General features: G+C 42.4%; 2 protein-coding genes across 3 annotated transcripts in view; one reads left to right on the top strand and one right to left on the bottom strand.

Annotated features, from left to right (window-relative positions):
* Window positions 1–997: 997 nt before the first annotated feature.
* On the bottom strand, window positions 998–6,393 carry zgc:101765 (aldo/keto reductase). Of its 2 annotated transcripts, none has more exons than XM_021614602.2 (5): window positions 6,298–6,393; window positions 5,496–5,853; window positions 4,412–4,661; window positions 2,389–2,547; window positions 998–2,247 (listed from the first exon to the last, which is right to left on the bottom strand). In XM_021614602.2, the coding sequence occupies exons 2-5, from the start codon at window positions 5,825–5,827 to the stop codon at window positions 2,068–2,070; spliced, it is 921 nt and encodes a 306-aa protein (XP_021470277.2). In that variant the 5' UTR covers window positions 5,828–5,853; window positions 6,298–6,393; the 3' UTR covers window positions 998–2,067. The 2 variants fall into 2 exon arrangements, with proteins under 2 accessions (XP_021470277.2, XP_021470276.2); XM_021614601.2 differs by having other exon boundaries at window positions 6,259–6,372.
* LOC110532903 overlaps window positions 6,324–27,009 on the top strand; it is a 24,574-nt gene continuing 3,888 nt past the window's right edge. Inside the window, exons 1-5 of the mRNA XM_036987191.1 lie at window positions 6,324–6,564; window positions 20,514–20,622; window positions 20,795–20,840; window positions 20,980–21,055; window positions 24,616–24,729. Of these exons, the coding sequence (XP_036843086.1) occupies window positions 6,450–6,564; window positions 20,514–20,622; window positions 20,795–20,840; window positions 20,980–21,055; window positions 24,616–24,729 (460 nt within the window). The 5' untranslated portion in view covers window positions 6,324–6,449. The remainder of the gene's footprint in view (window positions 6,565–20,513; window positions 20,623–20,794; window positions 20,841–20,979; window positions 21,056–24,615; window positions 24,730–27,009) is intronic.

The raw sequence follows: 27,009 nt of genomic DNA, 5'->3' as shown, positions 1-27,009 counted from the left end.
ATTGTCCCAAGTGGTACCCTGTTCCCTATACAGTGCACTACTTCTGACCAGGGCCTATATAGGGAATAGGGTGCCATTTGAGATGAATCCCCTCTGTAAGCTTGTCTTCTTTTTTTTTTCTACTTAGAGGTGCTACTGCAAGGTCTTCCGTTGCAGCCCAAATCAACCCCCTACACTTCCAGGCGGTCCCAATTCATTCCCTACCCCCTCGATGTTAGGGGCTGGATAGGTATATAGCAGTGCGGGTGGTTGACCTTTAAAAAAAAAATCCATATCTGTAAACATTGAATGGTTAGAGCTCGGGCTCCCGAGTGGCGCAGCGGTCTAAGGCACTGCATCTCAGTGCTAGAGGCGTCACCAAAGACACCCTGGTTTGATTCCAGGCTGTATCACAACCGGCTGTGATTGGGAGTCCCAAAGGGTGGCGCACAGTTGGCCCAGCGTCGTCCGGGTTTGGCCTGGGGGGGTAGGCCGTAATTATAAATAAGAATTTGTTCTTAACTGACTTGCCTAGTTAAATAAAGGTTCAGTGTTTTATTCAGATCAATCCGTCTTTATAGTGCACTACTCCTGATTAGGGGGTAGGGGTTGATTTGGGATTCAGCAGTAGCTTCAATGATCTGCCTTTCTGTACGAGTCCAGGCCTTTCTCTGTGACTGGGCCATGGCTGCCAGCACTACCTACCTACCTACCGCCTTAGGCCCCGGGCTCAGTCACACGGCAGAGAAGCACAAACACGCCGGGTATGTCCCGCATCACAACGTTGGCAAAACTCTGCAACGGTATGTAGAGGAATCCTTCTCAACAGACAGCTTGTCACACACTACTGGTGCCTGCAGCACACGGGCTGTGTTCTAGATCACAACGTTGCTAAACTAATCTCTGCAGTTGTGTATATATATATATATAAAGTGTTTATCAACAACAACAAAACGTTGGTCGGTAAATCTGTGGAACATCTGTTCTTTCCCCATTTCACAAGCCTTTCCTTGCAAGGTTTTTTTTTTTTTTTATTCTGCCTTTTAAACCTGTATTTGTTTTTAAACCGTTTTTAACTTGGTTTGTGCAACGTTTTGTGGTGTTGAACGTATCCTGTTAAAACCGGACTGGACTCGAGTCTAGATAGAATTGTGCAAAGGGAAGCTTGCCTTGCGGTCTTCTCTTGCTTGCGTCCCAAATGGCACCCTATAGGGAATAGGGTTCCATTTGGTATTCTCTATAGGGAATAGGGTTCCATTTGGTATTCTCTATAGGGAATAGGGTTCCATTTGGTATTCTCTATAGGGAATAGGGTTCCATTTGGTATTCTCTATGGAATAGGGTTCCATTTGGGATATTTTAAGGAATAGGGTTCCATTTGGTATTCTCTATAGGGAATAGGGTTCCATTTGGTATTCTCTATAGGGAATCGGGTTCCATTTGGTATTCTCTATAGGGAATAGGATTCCATTTGGGACTCAATCTCTGGTATTACTTGAAACTTGATGTGTATGGGGGGGGAAATCTTGAATACTTTTGCTTTCTTTTTCTACAAAATTACTTTTGTAAATGTATTTTCTTTGTGTGACCACTTGGTGTACTATGGGCATAAGTAAACAAATAAACAAATCATTTTTACTAATCATTTACTTGGTGCTTTTCATTTATTTTAATTTTTTTTGTGCATTTTATTAAAATATATATACACACCGACTTATTAAATAAAATCGTCACTTGATATGAGGACAATATTTACAGTGAAACTATCAAATTAATACAGATTTTAATAATTTGTAACAAATATCACATGAAAAATAATAGCATTGATCTTGGTATCATAATCTTCCTCAGATGTCTTTGTGTGTTGCAACAACAACAAAAAAATCTACTCTTAGTTCAAGAATCTCAGTGGGAAACTTAAGTTCTGTTGATACGTTACTGATACGTTACTTTGACATCTTATCAACGTTTGCTTCATAGCAATCCAGTCAGTCAGTGAGTATGTATCTTCAGGCTAACGTCAAGGCATTCAAACCAGTAGTCTTTGGGCTACAGGCCCCATCTCCTCCACCAGGTTATCCTTCTACCTCAGGCTACCTGTGAAGGGTCCCAACAGTATTTATGTCCACAGTCCATCCCCCCCAGCCTCTCCATATCTTCAGCAGTCAGCTCAAAGTCAAACACGTGGCCGTTCTCTGCTACCCTGGTGGGGTGAGATGACTTGGGTAGGACGGGGACACCCTGCTGTACCGCCCATCTGAGCAGCACCTGCCGCACACGATGAAGGAATAAGCCAGGGGAAGATGGGGGAACAAAACATAGGGAGGGAAGAAGAGAAAGAATTAAATGACTTAATTAGGATGTATTGCCACTTCCGGAACACTCCACCCACTCGGACAGACACAGTACCTGTGCAGTGGTCAGGCCATATCCCTGTGCAATCTGGACCACTAAAGGGTCCTGGAGGAGAGAGCCAGTCCCCAGGGAGGAGTAAGCCTGGAAACAGACACCATTCTCCCCACACAGATGCCTCATCTCACCTTGGGACAGACGGGGATGGAACTCTACCTGGACGGAGAGATTATTCAATAAGATTTCAGATTTATAATACCAAATGGTCATTTATTCAAAGTGAAATGGACATTTTGGTCATTTAGCAGACTCTCTCATCCAGGGTGACTTACAGTCAGTCAGTGCATTCAACTAAGGTAGGTAAGAAAACCACAAATCACTGTCATAGCTGCTTTCTTGAAGAAAGGTTTACTTGCTATCAAATAAAACATGCCAGTAAGAAAAGAAAGTGTTAGAGCCAGAAGAACAAGCACAACAGTAAACTGACTACTTATAGTTTAAAACCAGGACAAGCACAACAGTAAACTGACTACTTATAGTTTAAAACCAGGACAAGCACAACAGTAAACTGACTACTTATAGTTTAAAACCAGGACAAGCACAACAGTAAACTGTGAATACTGATAGTTTAAAACCAGGACAAGCACAACAGTAAACTGACTACTTATAGTTTAAAACCAGGACAAGTACAACAGTAAACTGACTACTTATAGTTTAAAACCAGGACAAGTACAACAGTAAACTGACTACTTATAGTTTAAAACCAGGACAAGTACAACAGTAAACTGACTACTTATAGTTTAAAACCAGGACAAGTACAACAGTAAACTGACTACTTATAGTTTAAAACCAGGACAAGCACAACAGTAAACTGACTACTTATAGTTTAAAACCAGGACAAGCACAACAGTAAACTGTGAATACTGATAGTTTAAAACCAGGACAAGCACAACAGTAAACTGACTACTTATAGTTTAAAACCAGGACAAGCACAACAGTAAACTGTGAATACTGATAGTTTAAAACCAGGACAAGTACAACAGTAAACTGTGAATACTGATAGTTTAAAACCAGGACAAGTACAACAGTAAACTGACTACTTATAGTTTAAAACCAGGACAAGCACAACAGTAAACTGTGAATACTGATAGTTTAAAACCAGGACAAGCACAACAGTAAACTGTGAATACTGATAGTTTAAAACCAGGACAAGCACAACAGTAAACTGTGAATACTGATAGTTTAAAACCAGGACAAGTACAACAGTAAACTGTGAATACTGATAGTTTAAAACCAGGACAAGCACAACAGTAAACTGACTACTTATAGTTTAAAACCAGGACAAGCACAACAGTAAACTGTGAATACTTATAGTTTAAAACCAGGACAAGTACAACAGTAAACTGTGAATACTTATAGTTTAAAACCAGGACAAGCACAACAGTAAACTGTGAATACTGATAGTTTAAAACCAGGACAAGCACAACAGTAAACTGTGAATACTGATAGTTTAAAACCAGGACAAGCACAACAGTAAACTGACTACTTATAGTTTAAAACCAGGACAAGTACAACGGTAAACTGTGAATACTGATAGTTTAAAACCAGGACAAGCACAACAGTAAACTGTGAATACTGATAGTTTAAAACCAGGACAAGTACAACGGTAAACTGTGAATACTGATAGTTTAAAACCAGGACAAGTACAACGGTAAACTGTGAATACTGATAGTTTAAAACCAGGACAAGTACAACAGTAAACTGTGAATACTGATAGTTTAAAACCAGGACAAGTACAACGGTAAACTGTGAATACTGATAGTTTATAGTTGATATCAGGACAGATCTTATGTCTGACCTGTAGTAAGGCGCGGTGTTAGTGTGTTTTTGTTTACCTGTATTACAGCGCGGTGTTAGTTTGTTTTTGTTTACCTGTATTACGGCGCGGTGTTAGTGTGTTTTTGTTTACCTGTATTACAGCGCGGTGTTAGTTTGTTTTTGTTTACCTGTATTACGGCGCAGTGTTAGTGTGTTTTTGTTTACCTGTATTACGGCGGGGTGTTAGTTTGTTTTTGTTTACCTGTATTACGGCGGGGGTGACACAACACCCCTCCAGTAGCTCCTTCATATGTCCTGGGGTGTAGTTGGACACCCCTATGGCCCTCAGTTTCCCCTGGGCGTGGAGCTCCTCTAACACTGCCCAGCTCTGAGCTCTATTCTCTGGGTTCCTCTTGTCTCCCACCCCCAGACCCTGGGTCCCTGGCCAGTGGATCAAGTATAGATCTATATAGTCTAGATCCAGCAGTTCTAGACTCCTCAGAGCTCCTTCCCTGTGGAACAGAGTTTGAAATGCACACAATATGACTGATTAGAGTCATATTTGTACATACCTGGTCAGCATTTTGGGCACTGGCCAGCCGGGCTAGTAGACCACAATTTCTACAGGCCCAGATGGCATTGTATTAGCCAAAGGTCCTAAGCTACACTTGGGCTGGGCGGTATACTGTATTTTACTATATACACGGTATTTATGGACGGACCGGTTTGGGTTTTTACTTTACCTTCTATAACGCTATTTGAATGCTTGGTTTATTAAATGTGATAGGTCGTGTGTAACGTCAACTTCTATAGTTTTGAAATTGGACGTTACACTCTCTGCTCCCTCTTCCTCTCCATGCCACTTTACACACAGTCCTAGCCCCGCCCCCTGTCACTCAAGGAGGGCATTTGTTGTTGCTTGACCACGAGACACTCGTGTTCAGTCTGCATGGTCAATGCAGCACATGAAACAATGTTGATGACAACGATTCTATTTGAACTTTCATTCTTAATATAAATCCACTAGCGTTCTATAATGACACTATTAGTTTGTGTTTCTTACTAGCAAACAGCTAGTTTATCTTTCCTTAGCAAGTTTTTGCTAAATCGTGTTAGCCGCTAATGGAAAAAGACCCATTGAAATCACTTACAATGTATGTGTTGCCACACACTATTCATAAAGAATAACTTTTACTATTCAAAAACATAAAATACAGCAAACAATTAGAATAATACAGTGATATGACATTTGGGCCATCTCGCCCAGCCCTAGGCTATACCATGCGACATTTGAGAAGCCAACATTTTGGCACATTTCCTTCTAGCTTTAATTTACATCCCTGTACCTGGCTCTGGAGCCCTGGTCCTTGGGGCCCAGCTTGCTGGTGATGAAGACGTCCGCTCGGGAGAGGCCGTGTTCGGGTAGGAGTCGCCGCAGTGCTCGACCCAGGTCAGCCTCGTTCCGGTAGACAGAGGCCGTGTCAAATGAGCGGTAGCCGGTGGAGAGCGCTGCGTCGACGGCCTGGAGGATCTCATCAGGGCCGCGGAGCCGGTAGGTACCCAGACCCAGGAGAGGCATCCTGGCCCCGGTGTTGAGCAGAACAGATGGGGTGGGGGAGGAGTGGATGGGAGGAATGGAGAGGGTGGGGGTGGAGGGAGAGGGCTGAGGATCAGACATCTAGGGGTGTTGAAGGTACCTGGACACTGGGGGAAAGAGGGAGAGAAAAGAGGGGAAATGAGAGAAGAATAACAAATGGTGGGGGGTGGGGAGGACTGTGTCAGCCGCTATCCGGGGGCTAGAAGGCACTTGACTGGTGGGTGGGTTGGCTGAAACATAACCAAACGGTGACTATTGCCATTATATTACTTAGCAACAGCACAATCAAGTATCAAAACAATGGCAGAGTATCTTCTCAAGGCTACATAGAGATTGTGCGTGTGGCATATTTACACTAATTATGACAGTTCAAAAGTTCGGATGCTTCCATGGCTAGCTAACGTTAGCGATGAATTACAATAACACAACAAGCAATTTCTACCTCGATTTACTCCGGCATGATTATAAAGAATATACACAATTTTAACTGACATACGAGTAATTGTAAATACCCATTTAATAGATGTGTTGATTAAAAAAATAGTACAAACATGCTTGTAAATTGTCTGTTGCAGCATAAATCCTTTCAACGTGAATCACCCACGTGACTTTTTTGTGAAACTTCCTGTTCGCCGTCACCATAGAGACACGAGCGAGGAAGACGATGACTGGATGAAGCGTTGGCCAATCAGCGAGAAGAAAGATGCTTGGAGGCGGGAACTTGTCCCTCACTGCAACGCGAGCGAGCAGATCCTGTGACCGGTTTCGTTGCGGCTTTGGTTTTGAAAATTGTGGGTGCCCTGAATCGGTGAATTACGGTATGCTTGTGTTTACGGTGTAGTTAACAGGTTTTATGTTTCAGTTGTGAGGAGTTTGTCAGCACCACAACATACACAGTTAGTTAATAATTAACCTTACTAGATTAGCTAGCTAGTAGGAGAGGTAGCCTTTGTGTGAGTGACTATATAAGTAACGTTAGCTAGCTAGCTAACAGTAGCAATCTAACGTTAACTAATTCAAACGACATTTCTCGTATGAATTCATCCATTCATGAATCATTTTCTCAGTTCCTACCAAAGTCATCTAATCTGAGTTGTCCTGCTAGTAGTGAGCAGTGGACCTACCCCTTGATCATGACTCACTTACATAACAGCAGAGGTTCGCAAACTTTTTTGTCCCAAGACCCCATTTTTATATCTGAAAATGATCGTGACAACAACCATGTAATTAGCAGCCAATGTTCACTTTTTTTATTTGGGGCTATGGCAGTCAATTGAAAAACATTCTTAACAGTATTTCTGATTGTCTTCTCAACTCACCATCACATAATAATGGCTGGAATGGCATCAAACACATGGGAACCAGAAGGACAACCATCTCTGCAGCACTCCAATCAGGCCTTTATGGTAAAGTGGCCAGAGGGAAGCCACTCCTCAGTAAAAGGCATGTGACAGCCCGCATGGAGTTTGTCAAAATGCATCTAAAGGACTCTCATACCATGAGAAACAAGATTCTCCGGTATGATGAAACCAAGATTGAACTCTTTGACCTGAATGCCAAGCGTAACGTCTGGAGGAAACCTGGCACCACCCTTACGTTGAAACATGGTGGTGGCAGCATCATGCTGTTGGGATGTTTTTCCAGCGGCAGGGACTAGGAGACTTGTCGGGTTCGAGGGAAAGATGAACTGAGCAAAGTACACAGAGATCATTAATATAAACCTGCTCCAGAGCGCTCAGGACCTCAGACTGGGGCAAAGGTTCACCTTCCAACAGGACAACGACCCTAAACACTCAGCCAAGATAATGCAGGAGTGGCTTTGGGACAAGTCTCTGAATGTTCTTGAGTGGCCCAGCCAGAACCCAATCGAACATCTCTGGAGAGACCTGAAAACAGCTGTGCAGCTACACTCCCCATCCTATCTGACAGAGCTTGAGAGGATCTGCAGGAAATAATGGGAGAAACTCCCCAAATACAGATGTGCCAAGCTTGCAGAATCAAGAAGACTCAAGGCTGTAATCACTGCCAACGGTGCTTAAACAAAGTACTAAGTAAAGGGTTTGAATACTTATGTAAATGTGATTTTATTTTTTATACATTTGCAAAACATTTTTTTAAACTGTTTTTGCTTTGTCATTATTGGGTATTGTGGCTGTAACATAACAACATGTGGAAAAAGTCCAGGGGTCTGAATACTTTGAGTGCACTGTTTATACAGTAACAGTCAAAAGTTTGGACACCTACTCATTCAAGGGTTTTTCTGTATTTTTACTATTTTCTACATTGTAGAATAATAGTGAAGACATCAAAACTATGAAATAACACATGGAATCATGTAGTAACCAAAAAAGTGTTAAACAAATCAAAATATATTTTATATTTGAGATTCTTCAAAGTAGCCAACCTTTGCCTTGATGACAGCTTTGCACACTTTTGGAATTCTCTCAACCAGCTTCATGAGGTAGTCACCTGGAATGCATTTCAATTAACAGGTGTGCCTTGATAAGTTCATTTGTGGCATTTCTTTCATTAACACTCTTGCCTGCATCTAGCTGATCTAGGGTGTAATCATTAGTCCAAACAGTTGCAAACGAGAGTTTCTATTGGACAAATTCAGGTATGTTTATCCCTGTTTCGTTCTGTTTGCTTCTGTTTTAAGAAAATTTTCAGCAGAATCGGCAGAATTAATACACCCCTGATCATACATAAACACAGTTCACTTTCATAGCATCCAGGCAGGGTAGCCTAGTGGTTAGAGCGTTGGACTAGTAACCGGAAGGTTGCGAGTTCAAACCCCCGAGCTGGCAAGGTACAAATCTGTCGTTCTGCCCCTGAACAGGCAGTTAACCCACTGTTCCCAGGCCGTCATTGAAAATAAGAATTTGTTCTTAACTGACTTGCCTGGTTAAATAAAGGTAAAATTAAAAATTAAAAAATACAAACAGCATGATCACTTACCCATTGTATATTCTTTCTCTTATCTACACGCTCTCCTCCTCTCACTTTTTCCCTCCGTTTGTGGACTTCAGTGCACAACAAAATCAGCTGTCTGTGACCAGACAAAAAAAAAAAACTTTCCAAGGCAAATCTTTATATCATAACGACTAACCGCTACACATCGTACATCGTTGTCACCATATTAGCTAATGTCATAGTCAATATAGCTACTAAAACAAACTTGTTAGTAAAGCCGCAACAGTGTCACAGCGGTCTAAGGCACTGCATCTCAGTGCAAGAGGCGCGTCACTACAGTCCCTGATTCGAATCCAGGCTGTATCACATCCGGGCCGTGATTGGGAGTTCCATAGGGCGGAGCACAATTGGCCCAGCGTCGTCCGGGTTTGACCGGAGTAGGCCGTCATTGTAAATAAGAATACTGACTTGCCTAGTTAAATAAAAGGTAAAAACCTGCTACCATCATGCAGGACAGTGGTGCTACCCAACACATCAGCTGTCTGTGACCAGGTGAAAAAAACCTTTCCAAGCCAAACCTTAATATCATTACCGCTACACACAGCCATCATCGTTGTCACCAGATTATGACGTCAGAGTCAACATAGCTAATAGAACTAACACGTTAGTAAACCTGCTGCCGTCATGCAATAGTTACACCGGTGACAATAAATTAATAAAACCAAAAGCTTACCCTGACTTGGAAGAGTTCCTGTATTGGAAAGCCATAGCCAGCTAGCTAGCATAGCATCCCTCTCTGTTGGATAGCCATAGCCAGCTAGCTAACATAGCATCCCCCTCTGTTTGAGCCGGGTGTTTGAGTAGTATAAACTAGCTAGCTGAATTAGCTGAAAGAAAATAAAAAAATTACAATGAAATATAGCCAGCGCTCTCTCTCGCTCCTCCTTCATTTTGAATGAAATTAAGAGAACCATGAACCTCCTAAGTTTTATATTGAAGTCAATGTACTCAGGAGGACAGAAGCTAGCTGTCCTCTGGCTACACCACGGTGCTACCCTACAGAGTGCTGCTGAGACGACTGTAGACCTTTGCAAAAGTGTTTTTTAATCAATTATTTGGTAACGTAAATATATATTTAGTATAGTTTTATCTAAAAAAGATCACTTTAAATGTTTCACTATTTTTATTAAATTGACTGAGGAAGATGGTCCTCCCCATCCGCCTCTGAGGGGCCTACACTGTTCAAGACAACTAAGAACTCTGAAAAATTCTGATTTGGATGACAGTTCAAAATCATTCCCAGTCAGAGTACTTTTTTTTTTTTTGAGTTCCCAGTTGTTTTAAACACGGTATATTTCTCAGAGAGACACGAGTCAGGAATTAAAACTTCTCCATAGTGACCCATGAATGCGTTGTCTGCATCATTCGGTCACACGACAGCTCGATCAGCTGTTCGATTTCACTTTCCAGCATGTCAACTGAGCCGGAATCGCAGTCAAATAGATTGGGAAGTAGGTGCCAAAGTGCTCTTCCAAGCATTGGAGGTGAGCAGTCATCACTCGTGTGGGACACTTACTGATGCTGTTTTCTGTTAGAAACAAAGGGGGCACGGTTGAAAAGACAACCTAATAAGAATTCTTTCCTCTGAATCCACTGATTCGATCAAATCAAACTTTATTTGCCACGTGCGTCAAGTACAACAAGTGTAGACTTTACCGTGAAATGCTTACTAACAAGCCCTTAACCAACAGTGCAGTTCAAGAAGAAGAAAATATTTACCAAGGAGACTAAAATAAAATAGTAATAATAAAAAGTAAGAATAACAGTAAGGAGACTATATACAGGGGGCACCGGTACCGAGTCAGTGTGCAGGGGTACAGGTTAGTTGAGGTAATCTGTACATGTAGGTGGGGGTGAAGTGACTATTCATAGGTAACAAACAAACAGCGAGTAGCAGCAGTGTACAAGAGGAGGGGGGGGGGGGGTTAAATAGTATGGCAACTGCTCGGCATCTGACCGTAAGGCGCTACAGAGGTTAGTACGTACGACCCAGTACATCACTGGGGCCAAGCTTCCTACCATCCAGGACCTATATAATAGGCGGTATCAGAGGAAAGCCAAAAAAATTGTCAGAGACTCCAGTCACCCAAGTTATACTGTTTTCTCTGGAGCGGAAGGTCTAGGACCAAGAGGCTCCTCAACAGCTTCTACCCCCAAGCCATTCGACTGCTGAACAAGTCATAAAAATCGCCACTGGACTATTTAACCCCCCCCCCCCCTCCTCTTGTACACTGCTGCTACTCGCTGTTTGTTTGTTACCTATGAATAGTCACTTCACCCCCACCTACATGTACAGATTACCTCAACTAACCTGTACCCCTGCACACTGACTCGGTACCGGTGCCCCCTGTATATAGTCTCCTTACTGTTATTCTTACTTTTTATTATTACTATTTTATTTTAGTCTCCTTGGTAAATATTTTCTTCTTCTTGAACTGCACTGTTGGTTAAGGGCTTGTTAGTAAGCATTTCACGGTAAAGTCTACACTTGTTGTACTTGACGCACGTGGCAAATAAAGTTTGATTTGATCGAATCAGTGGATTCAGAGGAAAGAATTCTTATTAGGTTGTCTTTTCAACCGTGCCCCCTTTGTTTCTAACAGAAAACAGCATCAGTAAGTGTCCCACACGAGTGATGACTGCTCACCTCCAATGCTTGGAAGAGCACTTTGGCACCTACTTCCCAATCTATTTGACTGCGATTCCGGCTCAGTTGACATGCTTGTAAGTGAAATCGAACAGCTGATCGAGCTGTCGTGTGACCGAATGATGCAGACAACGCATTCATGGGTCACTATGGAGAAGTTTTAATTCCTGACTCAAAAGGGAATAGCCTGCCGTGTCTCTCTGAGAAATATACCGTGTTTAAAACAGCTGGGAACTCAAAAAAAAAAAAAAAGGTACTCTGACTGGGAAAGATTTTGAACTGTCATCCAAATCAGAATTTTTCAGAGTTCTTAGTTGTCTTGAACAGTGTAGGCTCCTCAGAGGCGGACCATCTTCCTCAGTCAATTTAATAAAAATAGTGAAACATTTAAAGTTATCTTTTTTAGATAAAACTATACTGATGCAACCGGTCACGAGGCTCTCGATGGTGCAGCTGTAGAACCTTTTGAGGATCTGGGGAACCATGACAAATCTTTTCAGTCTCCTGAGGGGGAATAGGTTTTGTCGTTCCCTCTTCACTACTGTCCTGGTATGTTTGGACCATGATAGTTCGTTGGTGATGTGGACATCAAGAAACTTAACTCTCGACCTGCTCCACTACAGCCCCGTCGATGTTAATAGGGGCCTGTTTGGCCCGCCTTTTCCTGTAGTCCACAATCAGCTCCTTTGTCTTGCTCACATTGAGGGAGAGGTTGTTGTCCTGGCACCACACTGACAGTTCTCTGACCTCCTCCCTATTGGCAGTCTCATCGTTGTCGGTGATCAGGCCTACCACTGTTGTGTCGTCAGCAAACTTAATGACGGTGTTGGGGTCGTGCTTGGCCACACAGTCGTGGGTGAACAGGGAATACATGAGGGGACTAAGTGTTAAGGATCAGCGTGTTGTTGCCGACTCTTACCACCTGGGAGCGGCCAGTCAGGAAGTCCAGGATCCAGTTGCAGAGGGAGGTGTTTAGTCCCAGAGTCATTAGCTTGGTGATGAGCTTTGAGGGCACTATGGTGTTGAACGCTGAGCTGTAGTCGATGAACAGCATTCTCACATAGGTGTTCCTTTTGTCCAGGTGAGAAAGGTCGGTGTAGAGTGTGATTGAGATTGCGTCATCTGTGGATCTGTTGGGGCGGTATGTGAATTGGAGTGGGTCTAGGGTGTCCGGGAGGATGCTGTTGACGTTAGCCATGACCAGCCTTTCAAAGCACTTCATCGCTACTGACGTGAATGCTACGGGACGGTAATCATTTAGGCAGGTTACCTTCGCTTCCTTGGGCACAGGGACTATGGTGGTCTGCTTGAAACATGTAGGTATTACAGACTCGGTCAGGTAGAGGTTGAAAATGCCAGTGAAGTCACTTGACAGTTGGTCCGCGCCTTGTTGTTGGCCCAGCGGCTTTGTGAATGTTGACCTGTTTAAAGGTTTTGTTCACATCAGCTACCGAGAGCGTTATCACACAGAGCTGGAGCTGGTGCTCTCATGCATGCCCCGATGTTGCTTGCCTCGATGCGAGCATAAAAGGCATTTAGCTCGTCTGGTAGTCTTGCGTCACTGGGCAGCTCGCATCCTTTTGTAGTCTGTAATCGTTTTCAAGCCCTGCCACATCTGGTGAGCATCAGAGCCGGTGTAGAAGGATTCAATCTTAATTCTGTATTGGCGCTTTGCTTGTTTGATGGTTCGTCTGAGGGCATAGCAGGATTTCTTATAAGCGTCCGGATTAGTCTCCCGCTCCTTGCGGATGTTTCCTGTAATCCATGGCTTCTGGTTAGGATATGTACTGTGGGGACAACGTCATCAATGCACTTATTGATGAAGCCTATTTATTTTTTATTTTACTAGGCAAGTCAGTTAAGAACAAATTCTTATTTTCAATGACGGACTAGGAACAGTGGGTTAACTACTTGTTCAGGGGCAGAACGACAGATTTGTACCTTGTCAGCTCAGGGATTCGAACTTGCAACCTTTCTGTTACTAGTCCAACGCTCTAACCACTAGGCTACCTTGCCGCCCTATGACTGAGGTGGTGTATTCCTCAATGCCATTGGATGAATCCCGGGAACATATTCCAGTCTGTGCTAGCAAAACAGTCCTGTAGTGTAGCATCCGCGTCATCTGACCACTAAAGTATTGAGCGAGTCACTGGTACTTCCTGCTTTAGTTTTTGCTTGTAAGCAGGAATCAGGAGGATAGAATTGTGGTCAGGTTTGCCAACAGGAGGGAGAGGGAGAGCATTGTACAGGTCTCTGTGTGGAGTAAAGGTGGTCTAATATTTTTGCACGTGACATGCTGGTAAAAATTTGGTCAAACTGATTTTAGTTTGCCTGCATTAAAGTTCCCGGCCACTAGGAGCGTCGCCTCTGGATGAGAATTTTCCTATTTGCTTGTGGCCTTAGAGTTGGTTGAGAGCGGTCTTTGTGCCAGCTTCTCTTTGTGGTGGTAAATAGACGGCTACGAATAATACAGATGAGAACTCTTAGTAGATAATGTGGTCAACAGCTTATCATAAGGTACTCTACCTCAGGCGAGCAATACCTTGAGACTTCTTTAATATTAGACATCGCACACCAGCTGTTATTGACAAAAAAGACACACACCCCCATCCCTCGTCTTACTAGAGGTAGCATCTCTCTTCTGCCGGTGCATGGAAAATCCCTCCAGCTCTATTGTCTGTTTCTTCGTTCAGCCACGTCTCGGTGAAACATAAGATGTTACAGTTATTAATGTCCCATTGGTAGGATAATCTTAATAGTAGGTCATCAATTTTATTTTTCTAACGATTGCACGTTAGCAAGAAGAATGGAAGGCATTGGTAGTTTACTCGTTCGCCTCCGGATTCTCAGAGGGATCTCCGATCTGCGTCCCCTTTTCCGGCATCTTTTCTTCACGCGAAAGGTGTGCATTTGGGCCTGTTCCAGTGAAAGCAGGATATCCTTCTCGTTGGTGTCACGTTCGTCGTAACGAGGAGACCAAGGCGCAGCGTGATGAGAATACATTATTCTTTATTGACACAAAGAACATCATTAAACAAACAAAACAACCGTGAGGCTATAAGACACGAGTGCTGACAGGCAACTACACATAGACGATAACCCACAAAACCAAAATGGCAACCTAAATAGGATCCCCAATCAGAGACAACGATAAACAGCTGTCTCTGATTGGGAACCAATTCAGGCCACCATAGATCTACATTTACCTAGACATACCAAAACCCCATAGAATTACAAAAAAAACCTAGACAAGACAAAACACACATACCACCCTCGTCACACCCTGACCTAACTAAAATAATAAAGAAAACAAAGATAACCAAGGTCAGGGCGTGACAGTTGGACTCGTTAAAGGAAAAAGTTGCTTCCAGTCCGCGGTGAGTAATCGCTTTTCTGATGTCCAGGAGTTATTTTCGGTCATAAGAGAAGGTAGCAGCAACATTATGTACAAAATAAGTAAAATAAGTAAAAAAATAAGTTACGCCAAAAAATTACATAATTGCTCAATTGGTTGGGAGAATGTAAAATGTCAGCCATGTTCTTCGGTGCCATCTTTGTCACTCATCTGTAGAATGTTTTTGTATTTCTCCTGCATGCTTGGGTTCAGTTCGTTCACTTTCCCAAATATGTCTGTTACATAGGCAAGGATACATTTTCTTTTCATTACACAGAAAGTAAACCAAGTCTGTTTTCTTACATCTATTGTGAATGACAACAGTTCCTCTCTCAATGCGAAAACATCTTTTCAACACTCCCCCTCACTAACCACCAAGCCTCACTAACCACCAAGCTTCACTCACCACCAAGCTTCACTAACCACCAAGCTTCACTCACCACCAAGCTTCACTCACCACCAAGCTTCACTAACCACCAAGCTTCACTCACCACCAAGCTTCACTAACCACCAAGCTTCACTCACCACCAAGCTTCACTCACCACCAAGCTTCACTCACCACCAAGCTTCACTAACCACCAAGCTTCACTAACCACCAAGCCCCACTAACCACCAAGCTTCACTAACCACCAAGCTTCACTAACCACCAAGCTTCACTCACCACCAAGCCTCACTAACCACCAAGCCTCACTAACCACCAAGCCTCACTAACCACCAAGCTTCACTAACCTCCAAGCTTCACTAACCACCAAGCCTCACTAACCACCAAGCTTCACTCACCACCAAGCTTCACTAACCACCAAGCTTCACTCACCACCAAGCTTCACTCACCACCAAGCCTCACTAACCACCAAGCTTCACTAACCACCAAGCTTCACTCACCACCAAGCCTCACTAACCACCAAGCCTCACTAACCACCAAGCTTCACTAACCACCAAGCTTCACTCACCACCAAGCTTCACTAACCACCAAGCTTCACTCACCACCAAGCTTCACTCACCACCAAGCTTCACTAACCACCAAGCCTCACTAACCACCAAGCTTCACTAACCACCAAGCCTCACTAACCACCAAGCTTCACTAACCACCAAGCCTCACTAACCACCAAGCTTCACTCACCACCAAGCTTCACTCACCACCAAGCTTCACTCACCACCAAGCTTCACTAACCACCAAGCTTCACTAACCACCAAGCCCCACTAACCACCAAGCATCACTAACCACCAAGCTTCACTAACCACCAAGCTTCACTAACCACCAAGCTTCACTCACCACCAAGCTTCACTCACCACCAAGCTTCACTAACCACCAAGCTTCACTAACCACCAAGCCCCACTAACCACCAAGCTTCACTAACCACCAAGCTTCACTAACCACCAAGCTTCACTCACCACCAAGCTTCACTCACCACCAAGCCTCACTAACCACCAAGCCTCACTAACCACCAAGCCTCACTAACCACCAAGCTTCACTAACCTCCAAGCTTCACTAACCACCAAGCCTCACTAACCACCAAGCTTCACTCACCACCAAGCTTCACTAACCACCAAGCTTCACTCACCACCAAGCTTCACTCACCACCAAGCCTCACTAACCACCAAGCCTCACTAACCACCAAGCTTCACTAACCACCAAGCTTCACTCACCACCAAGCTTCACTAACCACCAAGCTTCACTCACCACCAAGCTTCACTCACCACCAAGCTTCACTAACCACCAAGCCTCACTAACCACCAAGCTTCACTAACCACCAAGCCTCACTAACCACCAAGCTTCACTAACCACCAAGCCTCACTAACCACCAAGCTTCACTCACCACCAAGCTTCACTCACCACCAAGCTTCACTCACCACCAAGCTTCACTAACCACCAAGCTTCACTAACCACCAAGCCCCACTAACCACCAAGCATCACTAACCACCAAGCTTCACTAACCACCAAGCTTCACTAACCACCAAGCTTCACTCACCACCAAGCTTCACTCACCACCAAGCCTCACTAACCACCAAGCCTCACTAACCACCAAGCCTCACTAACCACCAAGCTTCACTAACCTCCAAGCTTCACTAACCACCAAGCCTCACGAACCACCAAGCTTCACTCACCACCAAGCTTCACTCACCACCAAGCTTCACTAACCACCAAGCTTCACTCACCACCAAGCCTCACTAACCACCAAGCCTCACTAACCACCAAGCCTCACTAACCACCAAGCCTCACTAACCACCAAGCTTCACTAACCACCAAGCTTCACTAACCACCAAGCCTCACTCACCACCAAGCCTCACTCACCACCAAGCTTCACTCACCACCAAGCTTCACTCACCACCAAGCTTCACTCACCACCAAGCCTCAGTGTGAAATAGAAAAATCATCACGCTCTGATCCCATTTCTCCACGTAGTTTTGTGAACAGGTGTGAGCGCAGTTGATGTGGTTTGATGTAGTTTTCAATGAAAGTTACCTGCTGCAGTATACAGTGCCTTGCGAAAGTATTCGGCCCCCTTGAACTTTGCGACCTTTTGCCACATTTCAGGCTTCAAACATAAAGATATAAAACTATAAAACTGCCCAATTTTTCAGTTTTTGATTTGTTAAAAAAGTTTGAAATATCCAATAAATGTCGTTCCACTTCATGATTGTGTCCCACTTGTTGTTGATTCTTCACAAAAAAATACAGTTTTATATCTTTATGTTTGAAGCCTGAAATGTGGCAAAAGGTCGCAAAGTTCAAGGGGGCTGAATACTTTCGCAAGGCACTGTATATTGAAGACATATTGTAGACATATTGTAGATATATTGTAGACATATTGTAGATATAGTAGATATAGTAGATATAGCAGATATATTGTAGACATATTGGAGATATATTGTAGATATATTGTAGACATATTGTAGATATATTGTAGACATATTGTAAAAGACAAATATATTGTAAACATATTGTAGATATATTGTAGACATATTGTAGATATATTGTAGACATATTGTAGATATATTTTAGATATATTATAGACATATTGTAGATATATTGTAGATATATTGTAAACATATTGTAGATATATTGCAGATATATTGTAAACATATTGTAGATATATTGTAGACATATTGTAGACATATTGTAGACATATTGTAGACACATTGTAGACATATTGTAGATATAGTAGACATATTGTAGACATATTGTAGACATATTTTAGACATATTGTAGATATATTGTAGATATATTGTAGACATATTGTAGACATATTGTAGACATATTTTAGACATATTGTAGATATATTGTAGATATATTGTAAACATATTGTAGATATATAGTAGACATATTGTAGACATATTGTAGATATATTGTAGACATATTGTAGATATAGTAGATATAGTAGATATAGCAGATATATTGTAGACATATTGGAGATATATTGTAGATATATTGTAGACATATTGTAGATATATTGTAGACATATTGTAAAAGACAAATATATTGTAAACATATTGTAGATATATTGTAGACATATTGTAGATATAGTAGATATATTGTAGACATATTGTAGATATAGTAGACATATTATAGATATATTGTAGATATATTGTAGACACATTGTAGACATATTGTAGACATATTTTAGATATATTATAGACATATTGTAGATATATTGTAGATATATTGTAGACACATTGTAGACATATTGTAGACATATTTTAGATATATTATAGACATATTGTAGACACATTGTAGACATATTGTAGACATATTTTAGATATATTATAGACATATTGTAGATATATTGTAGATATAGTAGATATATTGTAGATATAGTAGATATATTGTAGATATATTGTAGATATATTGTAGACATATTGTAGATATATTGTAGATATATTAGATATATTGTAGATATATTGTAGATATTGTAGATATATTAGATATATTAGATATATTGTAGACATATTGTAGACACATTGTAGACATATTGTAGACATATTTTAGATATATTATAGACATATTGTAGATATATTGTAGATATAGTAGATATATTGTAGACATATTGTAGACATATTGTAGACATATTTTAGATATATTATAGACATATTGTAGATATATTGTAGATATATTAGATATATTGTAGACATATTGTAGACACATTGTAGACATATTGTAGACATATTTTAGATATATTATAGACATATTGTAGATATATTGTAGATATAGTAGATATATTGTAGATATATTGTAGATATAGTAGATATATTGTAGACATATTGTAGACACATTGTAGACATATTGTAGACATATTTTAGATATATTATAGACATATTGTAGATATATTGTAGATATAGTAGATATATTGTAGATATAGTAGATATATTGTAGATATATTGTAGATATATTGTAGACATATTGTAGATATATTGTAGATATATTAGATATATTGTAGACATATTGTAGATATATTGTAGATATATTAGATATATTGTAGATATATTGTAGACATTGAAGATATATTGTAGATATATTGTAAACATATTGTAGATATATTGTAGACATATTGTAGACATATTGTAGACAGTTTTATATCTTTATGTTTGAAGCCTGAAATGTGGCAAAAGGTCGCAAAGTTCAAGGGGGCCGAATACTTTTGCAAGGCACTGTATCTCTGAGTTCTGTTTCCAGCTCTTTTGCCACCAGTTGCTCTCGGTGTATCCATTCTAGCCTAGTGGGTGTTTCATACAATGTGTCCATATGGCAGAGGGAGACACATTCATAACTAGAGTGCAGAGGCCTGCCTGCCGTCCCACCATAGATGAAGCCCCATCATTCGATCCCATGGAATCTGTTTTTTGTCAATATAGCCCGACATGTATAGCGAACAAAAGTCAATGCATGGTCATCTCGGCCCTCCAAGTGGACGTTAGCTGTGAGAGCATCAGCTGGGGAGCTTTTGAGTCGTTCAGTCAGAGTTTCTTCTTGATTGCTAGCAATAGCATAAATTCTTAGTTTAACAGTGTTATCTGACAAAGATATTGATGTGAGTTTCTGTGTGTCTGCCTCCCCACACATTGTTTTCACCATATCAATTGCTGGCGATAATATTAAAGTCTCTGTAATGGTGTGTGTTTTCATAGTGTAGCAGGTCTCGCCATTTACTGTGGGAAGTGTGGCCTTTTACCATGATATCAGGTCGCTGTCTGGTTCAATTACATCCTTTTAGATTTTAATCGTTTTTATTTAGAATTTTAAGGTGAACCACATTACAATGATTATCAAGATACAAACATGATATTATAATATATATATTTTTGTGTGTATATATATTTATTTTTTGGGGATTTTGGAAATTCTCCCATGACCCTATTTTTCATGTCAGGGACCCCTAGTTTGGGAACTGCTGCATTACACAATAACGATCATTGGAAGAAGGAGTGTTCTGGAAAGGTGGAGTTGTTGAGGTCCCTGTCACTTGGTGTGAACAGTAACATGCGGTGCTGTTTTGGAAGCACAAGGACCTCCATTTTTCACATCGGCGATTAAATAAATTGATAGGAACCTTGATCAGATTGGGGTTAGTGTTCCCACACGGTCTTATTGCCATGTTAGAGCGCTTGTTTCCTGAAAACACATGAACGTGGGACGAAGGTAATGACATAGAACTGCAGAGAGAAGGCAGAATGTCGCCTGGAGTTTTAGAGGGGAGGGGTGGACCGTGACTTTCCAGTACCCTATCACGTTCATTCATTCATCTTTTTCTTCTCAGTGTGGACCATGCCTATACAATCCTTCTCCTTTCCTTTGCCTGAGACCAGGTTCTTCCAGGCTGGACAACATGTCTACAAGTTCAAGATCAGGGGAGGCAATAACTGCAGGTGTGTATATATATACACAGATGTATACGTATATGTATATGTATATATATATATGGTGTGTGTGTATATGTGTATATATATGATGTGTGTGTGTGTATGTATATATATATATATATATATATGTATGGTGTGTGTGACACCAGGCTGATTAGTGGACATTATATTTCCACAGTGAAGTGAAGGTGATGGGAGAAGAGTTTGTCAATCGGGAGTTGGAGGTAGGACACTGTGTCATCCATCCATTATTTTATCCTTCCATTCATTCCTCCTTTCATCCATCCATCCATTCTTTCATCCATCCATTCATGAATGAATTAATATATGAATGAATTCCTCCGTGTTTCTGTCTGCGTGTAGAATACCATCAGAGCGGTGCTAGCCAACCTGGACTGTCTCCAGCCGTTCACTACCCCACACTTCACTGTCTACCCTTGTATCCTTCCTTGTCTTGACACCAGTGTTTCCCCCGACATTCATTTAGCAGTGGTTGCCACCACCCAGTTTTGGGGATTGTAAAATCATTTTCCTTGTAAACTTAAATGACTAAAACAAGATATAAAGTATGTAGAAAAGATAATGGACCTATATATTTTAAAAGAAAATCATATTTGAGAAATATTAATCAATTAAATAAAAAATAGACAGTCAGGGAGAATCTAAAATAAAAAAAATGCCATGGAGCCCTATTTGTTATAGTGTTTGAGTCACTCAAATAGAATAGGCACACAGCATAAACCATGGCAAATGTGTACCATTGCAGGATATTAGCTTTAAAACTGCATTTTCTCTCAGCTCCATGGCAAAATGTGTACAATTGCATTGCAGGAAAATTTGCTTTAAAACGGCAACATTTTGTCTAAGTAGCCAAGAGGAGGGCCTCTAAAATGTTCTGTGCCCCCGGACCCCCATAACAAAAGGACACCAACATTTTATATCTGTAGCGAGGAGGGCCTCTAAAATGTTCTGTGCCCCCGGACCCCCCTATAGCAAAAGGACACCAAATCCCCCACACAAATAGTGCCACCGCTGCTGAAAACCTAGTGGGAAACACTGCGCACACACTGGACTGTCTCCTCACACACTGGACTGTCTCCTCACACACTGGACTGTCTCCTCACACACTGGACTGTCTCCTCACACACTGGACTGTCTCCTCACACACTGGACTGTCTCCTCACACACTGGACCGTCTCCTCACACACTGGACTGTCTCCTCACACACTGGACCGTCTCCTCACACACTGAACTGTCTCCTCACACACTGAACTGTCTCCTCACACACTGGACTGTCTCCTCACACACTGGACTGTCTCCTCACACACTGGACTGTCTCCTCACACACTGGACTGTCTCCTCACACACTGGACTGTCTCCTCACACACTGGACCGTCTCCTCACACACTGGACTGTCTCCTCACACACTGGACTGTCTCCTCACACACTGGACTGTCTCCTCACACACTGGACTGTCTCCTCACACACTGGACTGTCTCCTCACACACTGGACTGTCTCCTCACACACTGGACCTTCTCCTCACACACTGGACTGTCTCCTCACACACTGGACTGTCTCCTCACACACTGGACTGTCTCCTCACACACTGGACTGTCTCCTCACACACTGGACTGTCTCCTCACACACTGGACTGTCTCCTCACACACTGGACCGTCTCCTCACACACTGGACCTTCTCCTCACACACTGGACCGTCTCCTCACACACTACTCTAAAAGAGCAACAGGCTGTTCCTTTAGTTTACAGTCCACAGTTGATTTACCTTAGTTTGCGTTTTGTAATAGATTCAGTAGTAGTTGTTGTAGTTGTTGAAGTAGTAGTTGTTGCAGTCGTTGTTGTAGTAGCAGTGGTAGTAGTAATAGTTGTAGTAGTTGTTGTAATAGTTGTAGCAGTAGCAGTGGTAGTAGTTGTTGGAGTAGTAATAGTTGTAGTAGTTGTTGTAATAGTTGTAGCAGTAGCAGTGGTAGTAGTTGTTGGAGTAGTAATAGTTGTAGTAGTTGTTGTAATAGTTGTAGCAGTAGCAGTGGTAGTAGTTGTTGGAGTAGTAATAGTTGTAGTAATAGTTGTAGTTGTAATAGTTGTTGTTGTAGTAGTAGTTGTTTTTGTAGTAGTAGTTGTAGTTGTTCTTGTAGTTGTTGTTGTAGTAGTAGTAGTTGTTTTTGTAGTAGTAGTTGTAGTTGTTCTTGTAGTTGTTGTTGTAGTAGTAGTAGTTGTTTTTGTAGTAGTAGTTGTAGTTGTTCTTGTAGTTGTTGTTGTAGTAGTAGTAGTTGTTTTTGTAGTAGTAGTTGTAGTTGTTCTTGTAGTTGTTGTTGTAGTAGTAGTAGTTGTTTTTGTAGTAGTAGTTGTAGTTGTTCTTGTAGTTGTTGTTGTAGTAGTAGTAGTTGTTGGAGTTGTTTTTGTAGTAGTTGTTGTTGTAGTAGTAGGAAACTCAGCAAAAAAATAAATGTCCTCTCACTGTCAACTGCGTTTATTTTCAGCAAACTTAACATGTGTAAATATTTGTATGAACATAACAAGATTCAACAACTGAGACATAAACTGAACAAGTTCCACAGACATGTGACTAACAGAAATGGAATAATGTGTCCCTGAACAAAGGGGGGGTCAAAATCAAAAGTAACAGTCAGTATCGGGTGTGGCCACCAGCTGCATTAAGTACTGCAGTGCATCTCCTCTTCATGGACTGCACCAGATTTGCCAGTTCTTGCTGTGAGATGTTACCCCACTCTTCCACCAAGGCACATTCAAGTTCCCGGACATTTCTGGGGGGAGTGGCCCTAGCCCTCACCCTCCGATCCAACAGGTCCCAGACGTGCTCAATGGGATTGAGATCCGGGCTCTTCGCTGGCCATGGCAGAACACTGACATTCCTGTCTTGCAGGAAATCACACACAGAACGAGCAGTATGGCTGGTGGCATTGTCATGCTGGAGGGTCATGTCAGGATGAGCCTGCAGGAAGGGTACCACATGAGGGAGGAGGATGTCTTCCCTGTAACGCACAGTGTTGAGATTGCCTGCAATGACAACAAGCTCAGTTCGATGATGCTGTGACACAGCGCCCCAGACCATGATGGACCCTCCACCTCCAAATCGATCCGGCTCTAGAGTACAGGCCTCGGTGTAACACTCATTCCTTTGACGATGAGTGCGAATCCAACCATCACTCCTGGTGAGACAAAACCGTGACTCGTCAGTGAAGAGGACTTTTTGCCAGTCCTGTCTGGTCCAGCGACGGTGGGTTTGTGCCCATAGGCGACGTTGTTGCCGGTGATGTCTGGTGAGGACCTGCCTGACAACAGGCCTAAAAGCCCTCAGTCCAGCCTCTCTCAGCCTATTGCGGACAGTCTCAGCACTGATGGAGGGATTGTGCATTCCTGGTGTAACTCGGGCAGTTGTTATTGCCATCCTGTACCTGTCCCGCAGGTGTGATGTTCGGATGTACCGAACCTGTGCAGGTGTTGTTACACGTGGTCTGCCACTGCGAGGAAGATCAGCTGTCCGTCCTGTCTCCCTGTAGCGCTGTCGTAGGCGTCTCACAGTGTGGACATTGCAATTTATTGCCCTGGCCACATCTGCAGTCCTCATGCCTCCTTGCAGCATGCCTAGGCACGTTCACTTAGATGAGCAGGGACCCAGACCCTCTTTCTTTTAGTGTTTTTCAGAGTCAGTAGAAAGGCCTCTTTAGTGTCCTAAGTTTTCATAACTGACCTTAATTGCCTACCGTCTGTAAACTGTTAGTGACCGTTCCACAGGTTCATGTTCATTAATTGTTTATGGTCCATTGAACAAGCCTGGGAAACAGTGTTTAAACCCTTTACAATGAAGATCTGTGAAGATAATTCGAAAAAATACAAACATCTTTGAAAGAAAGGGTCCTGAAAAAGGGACATTTCTTTTTTTGCTGAGTTTAGTTGTTTATGTTGTTGTTGTTGTAGTAGTTGTTGATGTTGTTGTTCTTGACGTTGCTGACTGACCAGACAAGAGTAAGTGGAAGAGAGTGTCCAAGTTTAAATTTGAGAAGATGTCAGGAGAGAAGCTGTCTGCTTACCCCTACCTAGTCACTGTGTACATAGAGAACAACACACACACAGGTGAGTACCTGTACACACACACACACACACACACACACAGGTGAGTTCCTGTACACACACACACACACACACACACAGGTGAGTTCCTGTACACACACACACACACACACACACACACACACACACACACACAGGTGAGTTCCTGTACACACACACACACACAGGTGAGTTCCTGTACACACAGACACACACACACACACACACACACAGGTGAGTACCTGTACACACACACACACAGGTGAGTACCTGTACACACACACACACAGGTGAGTACCTGTACACACACACAGGTGAGTGTACTTCTTACCTTTTTATTTTCTTCCAGAGATGTGTGTGGAAGAGTGCTGGACACCAGTGAGTACTATTCTCTGTTCTGTTATCACTACAACATGAAGTGTTGTCTGTGTTCAACTCTCAAAGCTCATTTAGGTTTGTGGCAGACCTGGGTTCAAATCCTATTCGAAATCATTTCAATGATGCTTGATTGAACTTGCCCAATAGAACGGTCCAATAGAACGGCCCAATAGAACCAGTAGAATACAACGGTAAACTCCGCCCATTCTGGTATTCCAGGCAGGCTAAATCAAATGCCATGTAAGAGATTAGGAATAGTGTTTAAACCCAGGGCTGGTTCATGGTGCAGGTGAGAGCAGGAGAAGGCACCCCACTCCTTCCTGCCAGTGGTCATGCGCGCCAGGCCAAGCGCAGTAAGACAGGACCACCACACTGGGGCACCCTAACACCACAACAAAGAGACTGTCTCATCATGCAGGGACCACAGTCACACATACATCAGTGAGTGTGTATTTGTGTGTGTGTGTACGTGTGTGTGTCCTTTGCCTTCCTTCCTGCCTGCTGTCCTACCTCACACACACACACACACACACACCAGTCTCACACACACACACCAACCACATACACACACCGGGCCACATACACACACACACCGGCCACACACAGCCACACACACACCAGCCACACACACACACCAGCCACACACACACCAGCCACACACACATCAGTCACACACACCAGTCATTCAGTTATGAAAAGTTCAGACGGGGTGGTGAGAGAATCGGGCGCCATCTCCATCAGCCTGTCAGTCAGAGCAGCGGGCCGATTAATAATGATTCAGCTCACACACAAATACACACTCTCGCACACACACACAGTCACATTGACAAACACTTTCTCACTCATACACGGGAACACATACGCTCACTCCACTCTCGCAGACACACACAGTTGTTGAGGCAGAAGTAAGCAGATTAAATGAGGCACTGAGAATAGAAATCAGACGGCTCATTTAAATAACACTGAGAATAGATATCAGACGGCTCATTTAAATAACACTGAGAATAGATATCAGACGGCTCATTTAAATAACACTGAGAATAGACATCAGACGGCTCATTTAAATAACACTGAGAATAGACATCAGACGGCTCATTTAAATAACACTGAGAATAGATATCAGACGGCTCATTTAAATAACACTGAGAATAGACATCAGACGGCTCATTTAAATAACACTGAGAATAGAAATCAGACAGCTCATTTAAATAACACTGAGAATAGACATCAGACGGCTCATTTAAATAACACTGAGAATAGATATCAGACGGCTCATTTAAATAACACTGAGAATAGACATCAGACGGCTCATTTAAATAACACTGAGAATAGAAATCAGACAGCTCATTTAAATAACACTGAGGATAGACATCAGACGGCTCATTTAAATAACACTGAGAATAGACATCAGACGGCTCATTTAAATAACACTGAGAATAGACATCAGACGGCTCATTTAAATAACACTGAGGATAGACATCAGACGGCTCATTTAAATAACACTGAGGATATATATCTGTGTCCCAGCGGACATCTAATTAGTATAATAATGAAATCCACCACATCCTCCTACGCCGGCCTTCCGAATCTGAGATGGAAGGTCTCAGAGCTACAGTGCTGTTTGTCAGACCAGGAGACGAATCTGAGATGGAAGGTCTCAGAGCTACAGTGCTGTTTGTCAGACCAGGAGACGAATCTGAGATGGAAGGTCTCAGAGCTACAGTGCTTGTTTGTCAGACCAACAGACGAATCTGAGATGGAAGGTCTCAGAGCTACAGTGCTGTTTGTCAGACCAACAGACGAATCTGAGATGGAAGGTCTCAGAGCTACAGTGCTTGTTTGTCAGACCAACAGACGAATCTGAGATGGAAGGTCTCAGAGCTACAGTGCTGTTTGTCAGACCAGGAGACGAATCTGAGATGGAAG

This window comes from Oncorhynchus mykiss, chromosome 9 (assembly GCF_013265735.2).
Source record: "Oncorhynchus mykiss isolate Arlee chromosome 9, USDA_OmykA_1.1, whole genome shotgun sequence".
Classification (NCBI taxonomy): Eukaryota; Metazoa; Chordata; class Actinopteri; order Salmoniformes; family Salmonidae; genus Oncorhynchus; species Oncorhynchus mykiss.
Note: the sequence above shows the minus strand (reverse complement) of the source record. Positions and strands in the feature narration are given on the sequence as shown.

What these genes read in the sequence shown, in the direction of transcription:
- zgc:101765 (XM_021614602.2), bottom strand. Translation starts at nt 5,827, where the DNA reads ATGTCTGATCCTCAGCCCTCTCCCTCCACCCCCACCCTCTCCATTCCT. An exon ending in GACCAGGGCTCCAGAGCCAG is followed by an intron (nt 4,662 to 5,495) that starts GTACAGGGATGT and finishes TCTGTTCCACAG; the next exon opens with GGAAGGAGCTCTGAGGAGTC. An exon ending in ATGGCCTGACCACTGCACAG is followed by an intron (nt 2,248 to 2,388) that starts GTACTGTGTCTG and finishes CGTGTGCGGCAG; the next exon opens with GTGCTGCTCAGATGGGCGGT.